We start from the raw sequence: 13154 nt of genomic DNA, 5'->3' as shown, positions 1-13154 counted from the left end.
GCTGAAGAAAAAGCATGTTGAAGCTTGTTTAAAGTTTGCTTCACAGTGTTTAGACAAGCCTGTGAAATACTGGGAGAATATAGTCTGGTCAGATGAGACCAAAATTCAGTTCTTTGGATGCCATATTACACACCGTGTGTGGAGGTCAAATGGCACTGCACATCACATCACCCCAAAACATCATGGTGTGGCACTGGCAAAATTCATATTGAAGGAAGGATGAATGGAAAAATGAGACATACCGAGAGATTCTTGATAAATATCTGCTGCCATCTACCAGGATGATGAAGATGAAACAAGAGTGGACATTTCAGCAAGACAACAATCCCAAACAAACAGCCAAGGAAACTCTCAATTGGTTTCAGAGAAAGAAAGTAAAGCTGCTGGAATGGCCAGCCAATCACCTGACTTGAATCCAGTAGAAAATCTATGGAAGGAACTACAGATCAGAGTTTATAGAAGAGGCCCACATAAGCTTCAAGATTTGTTTGTGTGCAAGAATGGGCCAAAATCACACCTGAGCAATGCATGCCACTAGTTTCTCCATACAGGAGGTGTCATTATCAACAAAGGCTTTGCAGTGTTGAATCATTTCCATTCCATTTTATTCATTCATTCCATTCTTTTTATTTTATTACACAGAACTTGATTTCTGAACTTTATTTGTTTTGTTTTCTATATGTATGAATTACTTGGGTTTTTACCGACATCTGGTGAAAATTTCATGTCAACAGAACCTTTAAAAATATATTTACTGGATAAAAAAATGGTGACATGTTCAATACTAATTCTACCCGCTATATATATATACTGTAAAATCAAGTTAGAAAATAAATATATAAATATATTTTGGAACAATGAAATAGAACAGGCTATTTTTAACTTGACACACCATCCAAAAACACTTATTTTATTTTATCTTGCTTTATTTTAAACATTTAACTTTTATGCTGAATTGTACTTAAAGTGTTAGTAATGTACATTTATGCATTTGGTAGTAGGGCTGTGTATTAAGTCGCTTTTGAGAATGCTGAGAATGCTTGTTTTGCAGCGGACCATTTTTGCAGCCTACAGTCAGTAGATGCACTGAGGAGGAAGTTGTCATTTTTGAAACATCAATTTTTCATGATACGAATAACTACTGGAATTGCAGTGACAGTTTGGGAACTGACATTTAGCAAACGAACATAAAAAGATGTCTCTTTAAATTCTTATATTTCTAACTTGCAGAGTTCAAGCTAATCTTTTTTTTTGTACCTCTGAGATCTCTGCGCTAGTGCTTGCACTTTGATGTGGGAAAGTTTGTAATGGTGAATGTGACTTTTGATCTGAATATCATGCTAATGTTGGGCTTCAAGCAAAAAGGAAAGGTTTTAGGAAATAAACTATTCTATCAGATGCTCTGTACAGTACTAAAGTAAATTAGCGAATCTGTAGCTGGTTTTTCACTTGAACGGGAATGAATCTTCCAAAGGCTTTTGAGGGGCCACGTTTTATTGATGCGGTAGTGGAATTGTGGGTGTGCTTTTAGAAAGCTTTGTTGAGCTCTCAGTTATATTGTCTTCCTCAACCCCAAGTTAGAAGGGAGTCTCAGTACTCCTGAATCATGAATCATCATGATAGCCCTGCTAATGTTTCAGGTCACTGGTAATCGTAGCCTCTGGCTAACCTCGACCTAACCTGCTGAACCCAGCCAAGACAAAGCTGTTTAGCCATGAACTACATCCTTTTGTATGTGGAGACGTTTTCAAGAATTTCGGGAGGATTCATTGTGGCGCTGTGTAATGTGTGCAAGATGAATGGAGTTAGATGAGTACAGAGAAAGTGTAAGTGTTGGGGAAGTTATTCCAAAATAGTAGTAAGTTACTGATTTTTTTTATACAGCAGATTGCAATGGTATTACTTTACTTTTCAGACTGACTAGTTAGTTAACACATTAACCATTATTAGTCATAGATTGAATCTGCTGCCAATTTGTTTTATATTTTCTTTGTGTTTTTTTGATGAAAATGGGGTACTATTCTTACATCAGTCGATTCAGCCCCTGACTGAACATGTTTCTTAGGGGTGTTCACATTTTTGGATTCAAAAAGAGCTAAATGCAGCACAATGGAATAGAGCAGGCTATTTTTATTTCTTCCTGTACCATTGAAAAAGGTGTGAGACAAAAAAAAAAACGGCCAAAGGCGATGGGGCTTCCCCGCTGCAAAGTCACTGAATGTCAGAGATGTCAAATCCGCTATGATTATGAGTCAAAGTGGTTGTTTCAGTGTTGCTAGTATTCATGATGGCCTGCATTTCTGTGTTCTTATTGGAGCCTGCAGAGAATGGTTTAGTTTGTGTGTAGCGCAGAGGATCATCTTTGATTTCATGCTTTTGGAATTACTGCTATTCTTTGAGGTAATTAATCTTAAAAGCAGTGGTTGACTGATATTGGATCTTCAATGGCTGATTTCGAAACTAATTTCTAGAGCCGGGTCGGCCGATATAATTTTATATGAATGAGCACTTGTTTTATACAATATTATAATATTTGAAAAAAATGTGCATGAACTGATACTTGGTGATTTTTTTCTTCTTTCTTTTAACATTGTGAAACAACACTTACACTAAGGCTATACTGTAGCTAGTCATACAGAAAGTAAAAAAATATATAATCTGTTATGCTAAGTTTGTAACCAAAATAGCTTCAAAATAATATGATTCGCAAAACTCAAACCCAACTTCTTATTAAAAGATATGACACATGAAAAGCACAATTCATAAAAAGACATGGTGTGTTTACAACATTTTTGTATGTATGTGTTGATTGTTGCATTCACACTTTTGTTACCATTTAGATTATTTAAACTGTATCCTGCATTATTTAAACTGTATCCTCGTTATTAAGCCAAACATCTGTTACGCTTTCAATCCAGCCAGTTATAGTACACATAGAACATCTGGCTCTAGATATATCATGTTGGCCAGAAATATTTTTTTAAATGGTAATATTTTGGTGCCACACACAAAGACACATTCATGTTGTGTGTAAGTAAATATTGCCCTGTGGCAATTTTCACAGTTCATATTTAGCAACCCAGCAAGTCTTTTGGTAGTGACTGACTGACATTAATACTCTGTTTCTAAAGTTCTCCAAGACTTTAATTTAGTAACACGAAGCCCTCAAGCTAAAATGGTCTGTCTTCCTGCTGCTTTTGGCTTCTCAGCTCTTTATTTAAAGTCTTTTACAAGTAAAAAAAATTTTTGCAAACAAATGAGAATAGTTTATTTTGGCTTAAAGCTATGTTATGCTTACTCTTCCACATAAAAGCCTTGTGAAATTTTCTGTTGATGCAAAAATATCATTGAGGCCTTACACTGGAGATTGATGAAGACCATTACGACAAATCCGGACTGTCAGAAACATTTCAGGTAATCGCTTGTTCTTGTGGCTGTTTCCCTCTAGACGTGGAGCACAAGGAGGACGAGGGTGGGGACTCTGCAAAGAATGAGGTAAAACTGTCTTCCTGTTGTGCGCCTGTCTGTGATATATATGTGTGCACGTTTGTGTATTTCCGTCTGTGAAAGCTCAACCTTACCGTTAACTGCTCAAGACCTCCGAAGAAAATTCCTAGGAAGATGACATGGAACCTGTTTTTCCAGCCACTTGATTATGAAAGAAATGGTACCCTAATGGTGAAATATCAAATACACTTGGTCCTCTGCTTAAAAACAAGGATCCCTGTTCTCCACCAGCTGTCGGGCCGCTCGAACCCTTTCCGGACTGAGGAGTACCCTTAGTTTGAGAGTCCCCCACTAGCCCATTCGCGAAACGCCCTGAAATCATTCGCAGACAATCCACCTACTTCCTTCATTTAGGATCGCATAGATAGATAAGCACACTAAAACAGAGAGAGAGAAAGACGTTAATTTTATTTTCTTTTCCTTTGTTTTTTTTTTTTTTTTTTTTTGCTTTTGTCCATTTAAACAGGGAGCTCGAGGGAGGCTCCGTGGGGGAGTGGGCTGGGAAGTCAGCCTCCGTCAAAGACCCATGCCCAGAGTAACCTTCCAGGCCGGTGACCCTTATTACATTAGCAAGAGGACCAGGGAGGAGTTGCTGGCAAAGTGGAAGTTGGAGGTGAGTACCACTGCTCACCACTGTCCCAAAGGAAGAGCGATAGGGAGCCTGTCAGCATTTCTATTATAGCAGGAACGTTTGCCAGGACGACGGCATCCCGAATAGACTTTGCGAAAGCCAAGTGTATTTGATTAGTCATTTGATCTCGCATGAAGGTACCATTTATTTCATGAGATGTCTTGCTGGCTTCTTCTCACACTGAAAATCTAGTGGTTTACTCATTATTACCATGCACAGACATGTCTGTTATGAATGCAGTGGCAAATCAGAGGTGTTAAAATCGGTAATGGTAGTTTGTAGCAGTCTGATCCATAGATACTTTGTTTGTTTCTGATTGGTTATTGGCCAATATTAGAGATTTTAAAGTTTATCAGTAATAAATATTGGATATTTAATTGTACAAGCCTATTTACTCTATTTTGCATTAGTTTTTAATGTTTAATTAAATGTTTTAAATATTTATATACAATATATTTGAAATGTTTAGCAGTTATCGGTATCAGTATATCGGTATATATTGGTTGATATATACATCAATTATCGGTATTGTGTATACCTAGTTGTGATTGCCAGAGCATTTTTGTGTGTACAAAAAACAACATGACTGGACACTTGTTGCTCCTGGTTAGGATCAGGGTCATCCCTAGCATGGGACGGGGCCAAGTCCAAGTAGAAGATGCAGGGCCCCCTTAAAGGATGGGGTCTGGTGCAGTTGGCCCAGTTGCACCACCCTAAGAACAGCCACAGTTGGCCTTTGGTCTGTTTAATTGTAAATTATTAATCTATTTCACTAATACTGGAGACATTGCAAATAATCCAAGATCAAGAATGTGACATTTACGAAGAAAATCAAAGGTTATATAATCATTTCATTTTTTTTTTGTCTAATAGTCTGAGTCATGTTGAATTTTTATACACGTTACGTGAATGTGCAGAGCTGAAATTGTTGTGATATGTCTTGACTTGAATGTGAAGTGTGATTTCTGCTCCACTAGTGGCACCTAAAAAGGCTTTCAGAACACTCCTCTCTGTCATTTGCCAAGCATACAGAAAGTCCCACCCAGGGTTGTTTTTAAAGAAAATCCAGTATAATATAATTTATGGAACAGGTTGGTTCACAACAAGAAAGATAACTATACAGTAGTTCACACTAACAGACCGGTAACACTTCAGTATCAATTCTTACTATTCTCACTATCTAATTGCTTATTAGCATGCCTGTTCATAACATATTGGCTGTTTATTAGTACTTATAAAGCACATATTCTGCATGACCATATTCCACATCCCTAATCCCAATACCTAAACTTAACAACTACCTTACTAACTATTAATAAGCAGCAAATTAGTAGTTTATTGAGGCAAAAGCCATAGTTAATGGTTTGTTAATTGCGAGAACTGGACCTTAAAGTAAAGTGTGATCAACAGACGATAACATTCAATGTATTATAATAATGCACTGCAGTTTTGTCATCTGATGGTTAAAATGCTCAAGCTCTTTAAGGTCAGGTGTATTCTGATTATCACGATATGTTTTTATCGTTCAACTGCTGAAAAAAAATCTGAAAGTCATTCCAATGATAATGTTTTTATGTGTTGCTATCGGTACTGTTGGGGAGTGGACTCCACTTTTCTTATAGAATTAGAAAAATTATTATAACTTTATAGTTATAGTTATCGTTATTGTCCCTGGTGTGAATGAGCCTTTACTGATCGGTTTGACAGGGTACAAAAAAGGCTGGGAAACACTGATTTAGATAATTAATTTAGCTCTCTTAAAGGAATAGTACACCCAAAGATAAAAATTCTTTTTCATTTAATCACTTACCCCCATGTCGTTCCAAACCTGTAAAAGCTTCGTTCATCTTTTGAACACAATTTAAGATATTTTGGATGAAAACTGGGAGGCTTTTGACTGTCCCATTGACTGCCAAGTAAATTACACTGTCAAGGTCCAGAAAAGTATGAAAGACATCATCAGAATAGTCCATCTGGCATCAGTGGTTCAACCGTAACATTATGAAGCAACGAGAATACTTTCTGTATGTGATTAAAACAAAAATAACGACTTTATTCAACAATTCGTCTCCTCTGTGTCTCTCCAAATCACCGTAGCGCCGTTTTGGAGAACATCCACTGGACGCAAGCAGCGTACGCTCTTCTATGTCAGCTGGCTGCACGGATGTGCTGTTTTCATTCAAAACAAAGCGTAAATACACATAGAAAATGTATCCTTGTGTTGCAGCAACACAGAATAGCGTAAACAGTTTGTGTTCAGAGGATATGCTCCAAAATGGTGCTACAGTGATGTGGAGAGACACAGAGGAGACATATAGTTGAATAAAGTCGTTATTTTTGTTTTATTCACATACAAAAAGTATTCTCGTTGCTTCATAACGTTACAGTTGAACCTCTGATGGCAGATGGACTATTCTGATGATGTCTTTCATATTTTTCTGGACCTTGACAGTGTAATTTACTTGGCAGTCAATGGGACAGGCACAAGCCTCCCGGTTTTCATCCAAAATATCTTAAATTGTGTTCCGAAGATAAACAAAGCTTTTACGGGTTTGGAACGACATGGGGGTAAGTGATTAATGACAAAATTTTCATTTTGGGGTGGAGTAACCCTTTAACTTCATGTTGTTCCAAACCCTTAAGACCTTAATTAATCTTCGGAACACAAACTGACATATTTTTGAAGAAGTCCGAGAGCTGTTATAGATGTTTTGTACTCTTGTGAACGCATGTCGAAGACTAACTCAGAAGAGAAGAAATTGTTGAATAATGTTAGTTTTGTTTTCTTTACGCACAAAATGTATTCTCATAGCTTCATAAAATTACGGCTGAACCACTGGTGTCACATGGTCTATTTTAACGATCCTAATACCTAATGTCCTTAACGTCCTTAATACTTTTCTTGGCATTAAACGTGGTAGTTCTGTTGCTGTCTATGCAGGGTCAGAAAACTCTCAGATTTCATCGAAAACATCTTAATTTATGTTCCAAAGATGACCGAAGGTCGGGTTTGTAATTAATAACGGTATTTTCATTTTTGGGTGAACTATCCCTTTAACACCCATTGCTATAGTGAATCTCTAATGATCATTGCAGGTACAGGTGCTTGACAGTTTTCCTACTGTGTTGCATGGTGAGAACTGCTCTGTTACATAACGTTCTTTTTCCTCGGTAACCAAAGGGAGCCAACCAATCGACATCAAGCTCCCCCCGCCCCCATATTTTTTTTCTCCAGCCCTTGCCTCACTGTGTTTGAGGATAAGCCATAAAAGTGTCAGAGATCCCAGAAATATGGCCAAATTAGCCGGACACACAGTTGTCTCGTGAGTGGACGTCGTAAAATTCCAGAGAAATGGGCGTTTCGCATTCTTCACGCAGAGAGCAGGAATCCTCCATCGGGAGCCTGGGAATTTTTTTTTTCTCTGAATAGGCACATTGTGGAAGAGTAACATGTCATTTCTCTGTTTGCTCTCCGAAGGTCTGTGCAGTCATGTTTTCTTGAAGCAGCTCCACACCGGACACAACAATGCAGCAGAAAACTCTACTGAAAGGGGCCTTGACATGTTTCCTTCCTCTGGCTACGAGGCCTGAGCCGCATACAGTCAGCAGAGCTTTGTTAGCATTGAAGGGGTGGCCCTAAGGGGGGGAATAAAACCCAGCCTGCTTTCACTTTCTGTGAGGGAAGGGGATCATGTCTCTTTTTTTTTTTAATAAGTGCCCAACGCTACAGTAGATTCCTCTTTCCCACCCCCATCCCGTTCACTTCACTCCTCCCCTCTCTCCTCACTACTCTCTCTGCAGTGGAAATGAACTCCGTACTATGGATATAAGGGTGAAGATGAGGTTTACAGCGAATTTCCAGTGCTGCTTGCAAGACAGCCTCCTGGACAGCTGCCAACATTCTGCAAGTCCTCTCTAGCCAACCAGAATTCCTTTTGGGAACCACCTGACCCTGAATTCCCAGACAAAGAAATGTTCATGCTTTCTGTTTTTTTTTTTTTTTTTTCCTTTTTTTTTTCTTTTTTTTTTTTTTTTTTGAAGGGGTCTCCACTGAGCCAAGAGTGGGGCAAGAAAAAAAGCGACTCACACGTTGGATTTAAAGTGCCGAGTGCAGGCGTGTATGGGTAGGTCGGCTGGCTTGTTTGTTGTTGATAGCGCAGGGGACAGTGTGCATGTCTGAGTAGACTTGCTGGAGGAGGAATATGCTGACTTCAGGTATTTCCAGGAGACTTGTTACGGACCATCTGCCCTGGGTAGCTTAAAGGAAACCCATCTCTTTAAAACCAGAGTGCCGGACCGGGCTTAAAAACATTGCAAGTACAAGACAAAATGCTTTGCTTAAAAGGGTTTTTTTTTCTAGCCTGTATGTTATCACAGGGGGATAGCAGAGAGCTGAATGTATTTCCTGTTTTACTGTCTCTGCAGGATGTTGTGCATAGGGCATATCTTTGGCTTTGTTCACGTTTGAAAGTTTACACTTGGTTTTTAAGTGTGCCACGAGCTGACAGTGTGCTTTTTGTGGTTATGTATACATTAGGGTTGTAGAGACAAAGCATGTTTTAGCTCAAACTAATGCTTTTAGACATTTTAAAAGGAAAGTTTTGCTTTTGAGCTTGAAAACAAAGATAATATGCTTTTTTCAGTCTGTCATATTTGGGTCGGTACCGCAAACACGTAAAACTGGCAGCGGTTGTCGCTTGTGTTTTAACGGAAATGCGGTGTGTGTCTTTTTAAGGATATGCAAATATGAATGAACCGAGTGAACCCGGGAAGCACGTGTGATTAGTGCGCTGCCAGTGCTTGCTCGTACTCTGAGTCAAGGCTGCACAGACTGAAGCAGGCAGACTTTTGCACTTCAGCTTTTGAAGATTCATTCGCAATTTAAGGAAATAACAGATTTTAAACGAAAATAATTTTCAACTAAAGAGAATGTTTTATAAAACTTCACATTGAGGCACTTAGACTAAGACTCATTTAGCATGCCTGATCTCTGCTGCACTAGTAATTACCGAATCTTTAATGGACCCAGTACAATCGCAAACTAAATGCATCCTCTATTCTCTGGACTTGGGAGGCTAAAAAGTGAACAGCCTTTGTTCGGTCTCTCACAAAGACACATCAAAATAAATGCGATTGTCACACAGTGGTGATAGCCATTCATCCCCTGCCTGTTGGAATTTCAGTGTGCACTGCTGTGCTGCCGGCATTTGAATTAAATCACACTGTTTCCTCATATTGTTCAAAAAAGTTTAAGGGAACAGTATTTCTTAAACATTGTTTGTTTGGAAACCATTCATAATGTTTCTATGCACTGCAGACTTACTGTGTGTCGGCTGTGTTCAACAAGTTTGGTTTTTTACAGTTAAAATAAATAAATGAATAGAAATATTTCATTTTATTAAATGAAAAATAATATTAATATTATTATATTAATAACTTTATATTATTGCTATGGTATAATAGTTCACCCAAAAATGTAAATTTGCTGAAAATGTACTCACCCTCAGGCCATCCGAGATGTAGATGAGTTTGTTTCTTCATGGGAACAGATTTGGAGAAATTTAGCATTACATCACTTGCTCACCAATGGAGCCTCTGCGGTAAATGGGTGCCGTCAGAATGAGAGTCCAAACAGCTGATAAAAAAAAAAAACCTTTTCAAAACATGTTAACATCTTATGAAGTGAAAAGCTACATGTTTGTAGTAAACAATTCCATCATAAAGGCTTGTTTTACTCCAAAACATTGCTTCTGGCTAAAACACGAGTCTGTAATCCATAATAATGCATCCTTCAGTGAATTCTTTTTTTTCTTTTTCTGAATCAGGATACAAACATGCACAGAGAAAACAGTTCAAAACAGTTATGTAAACAAATATGTGGGTGGATTTTGATGTGAAAGGACATCAGGGGATGGACTTTTTGACTGGAGGAAGCATTATTGTGGATTATGGACTGCAAATTAAACTTCCATTAGCTGGCCTGAAAGTCTCTTACATTAGCCTCAGGCCGTCCTTATGATCATAAATCATAAAAGTATATTGTTTTTTTTAGTAATGCTGTCTTTTCATTCATATGTCATATGAACAGCAACACATTCAAAGATCTAACATGCAAAATAATAGGCCTACAGGCATCCATGTGCAGTAGCTGATCATGGAATTGAATAGAATCTTCATGGTATATAAAAAATTACAATAAGGTTGGAAAAAATAATTTGCCAGAGGAGCTTTCTTGGAAAAGAGGCTTGGTTGATCATTGTAATGTGGAGAGCAGCTTAAAGCCATGGGAGTTTCCTTTCAGATATAGGTAGAGCTCCTAAAGGCTGTGCTGTCCTATAATACAGCACACCATCTTTAACATAGAGCTTAAAGAACACTCTCACAAGGTTACCCTTCTTACCTTTCAGTATTGGATTTATGCGTACTGTGTATAAGAGCTTTAACTGAAGAGGTTGGTTTATCACTTAGTTCTGTAAGCTTCTGTATTATTCAATGTGGCAATTTTGGCTTAAGTGAAAGTACTGCATTATAGATACCATTACAGTACATCCACATTTTTATTCCCATAGTGGCTTAAAAGTAAGTTTTCTTAGTGCTGATGCTGAGATTTACATCTCATTACTTCAGTGGCTGGAGGATATTATTGTTAGTTAGAAATGTAAGACTAGTACTAGTTTCAGAAATATTTTCTCTAAATACATCTCAGGATCTGTGTTCTTAGTCTTTTAAATTAGCCCTTTATCTTTTGGACAGCCATGTAGCAACTTTCAACTTTTCATGTTTTTTAAAAATCTTTATCTTTATCAATGCATTTAATCAGTAAATATTTATTAAGCATTTATTCAAAGTGATTCCAACATTACAGCTTGCTGTGATTGTTGCTGTTTGTTTTTGTATTTTTTTTCTTAGGACTATTATAAATACACTGGTTATCTGGTTATTTTAAGCTCTCTGTTGTGGGTGACATACTGCTTATATATCTTGTTATTCCTGAGCTGGGCCTTGTGTTTGTGGCTGACAAAGACTGTAAAGTACTGTACTCCTGAAACCCTCCCCCTTTCCTTCCTTCTCGTCTCCCCCTCCCTCAATTTCAAGAACCAGACTCGCTACAGTGAGGCCCCTGAAGAGGGGCATTTACAGCTGGGGGGAATGAAAACACGTCCAGAAGCAAATCTCCACTTATAGCCACAGTGCTTTCCTCTCCTCCCCCAGTTTTTGGGGAGATTTCAGTTTTCTATTGATCTCTTCATTTTTTTATGTAGAAATAACCCTTTCCTTCTTCCTGAGTCGACATTCTTCTCTCCCTGTCACTGTACAATTTGATACACAATAGTTGCCTGCAGTATTGGCTGTCATTATTTATGATCGGTTTTGACAATCTTTTAGTATCTATGAAAGCTTTGACAATTTAAGGGTGGTTTTCAAGCTAGTCAGAAGTTATGTGTGGGTTTTATATCAAAAGCAGGCATTTTTACTCTTCATCAATCACATAGGGTGAGTTCGGCTTGTTGTGTGGAATGTAAATTGTGTACATTTAGAGCGAACAGAGCCGCAAGTATGTGAGTTGAAATCAGTCTTGGATAGCTCAAGATAATATTTTCTTTAGATAAGGGTTTCAGATTTCAATTATATTCTGATTTAATCCAGTTTATATGCTTGGCTTGAAATGATTAGACTAAGATTACATTAATGATAACTCAAGCCACTGGTGTATGGCTGAAAATCTTATATATGGTATAAGTAATTGTACATCATGGTGACAACGGACATTATAATGTAGTTATTTTTTATAGAAATTCAACAAAAAATGCTTTATATATTGAATAACAATGATGTGACGTCTAGTATTAAATGTAGTGATTTAAATACTTTTGAAGTGAAAAGTATTGTATTAATTTGAAAAAATCATAAAGAGTGAATGAAAATAGTGTAAAACTATCTGATATGGTATAAACAGCATATCAGTGTCTCAGTGTTACTACCACTGCATTGTATATAACAGTGGGTCTCAACTTTTGTGACCCCCATTGTCAAAGTCAATATTCAAAGGAGTCTGTGCGCAGGCTGTAATAATTCCTCTTGTAAATCAGCTGAAATGAAGACAAAATACATGCAAATAATTAATAGTACTTAATGATTTTAAACTTTAGAACATTGTTTCTTTAAATGAAACAAAAAAAAAAAAATATTTTACGAAGGAAAAAAATTGGATGCTAATTTTTTTTGTAACTCAGACAAAAAAGCTGTTGCCACTCCGGTTGCTACTACTTTGTTGTGAATATTAGAAACTTTAAAATCTAACGAATATCTAGTTAAGTACAATATGGAGTCCCCCAAGGCTCTGTATTATGTCCTCTGTAGTTTTCCTGGTCCCAGAATGGTTTAGATGTCTTCCTATTTAGCACACTAATAAGCTGATGAGTTAAATCAGGTGTTTTAATTAAGAAAAATAAAACATTCTAGTGGAAACACCAGGAAACTTGGATTTAGCTTTCATTGTTATGTTAAAGATGCAGCTTTATATTTCCTCTATTCCACATACCCCAGTTTTCCAAGTTGAACTAAGGACAATGAAGAGGGGGAACAGTGGACAGCAATTTCCTACTGTTAAATTCTGACAAACAGCTTATATTAATTGAAATATTGCTGCTCAAATGCAGTTTGTGCCTGGATAAATCAATTGTTGTATCATCTTGTACACTTAAGGACCTGAGTGTTACACTTGATTGCAATTTGTCCTTTAAAAAAAACGCATTTCCAGTTTTCTTCAACCTGAGAAATATTGCTAAGTTACGAAACATGCTTTGCTTGTTGGTTTCGAAATGACATGGATAACAAAAAATGCTATTCATATTTAAAATTTAATATTTAGACATTATTCAGCTCCCTTGGAAGTTTATTCAGGCTCAGTTGAGAACTATTGGTATATACCATAACACAACCCAGTACTGCAGAGATAAATACATGCACATATGCACAAAACTGCTTGCATACACTTAAATACTCTTTCCACAGT

At 37.3% G+C, this 13154-nt stretch overlaps 1 protein-coding gene across 9 annotated transcripts in view; it reads left to right on the top strand.

Moving 5' to 3' along the window:
• The window catches only part of dnmt3ab (DNA (cytosine-5-)-methyltransferase 3 alpha b), a 54192-nt gene that overhangs the window by 18272 nt on the left and 22766 nt on the right, over nt 1-13154 (top strand). For 7 of the 9 annotated variants that reach the window (XM_042742641.1, XM_042742640.1, XM_042742642.1 and 4 more), the window contains exons 5-6: nt 3449-3495; nt 3974-4120. In XM_042742641.1, the coding sequence (XP_042598575.1) occupies nt 3449-3495; nt 3974-4120 (194 nt within the window). The remainder of the gene's footprint in view (nt 1-3448; nt 3496-3973; nt 4121-13154) is intronic. The other 2 variants (XM_042742646.1, XM_042742647.1) reach the window with 1 other exon arrangement.

The sequence above is a fragment of the Cyprinus carpio genome, chromosome B17, assembly GCF_018340385.1.
Source record: "Cyprinus carpio isolate SPL01 chromosome B17, ASM1834038v1, whole genome shotgun sequence".
Classification (NCBI taxonomy): Eukaryota; Metazoa; Chordata; class Actinopteri; order Cypriniformes; family Cyprinidae; genus Cyprinus; species Cyprinus carpio.
This window is presented reverse-complemented; position numbering and strand designations above follow the sequence as displayed.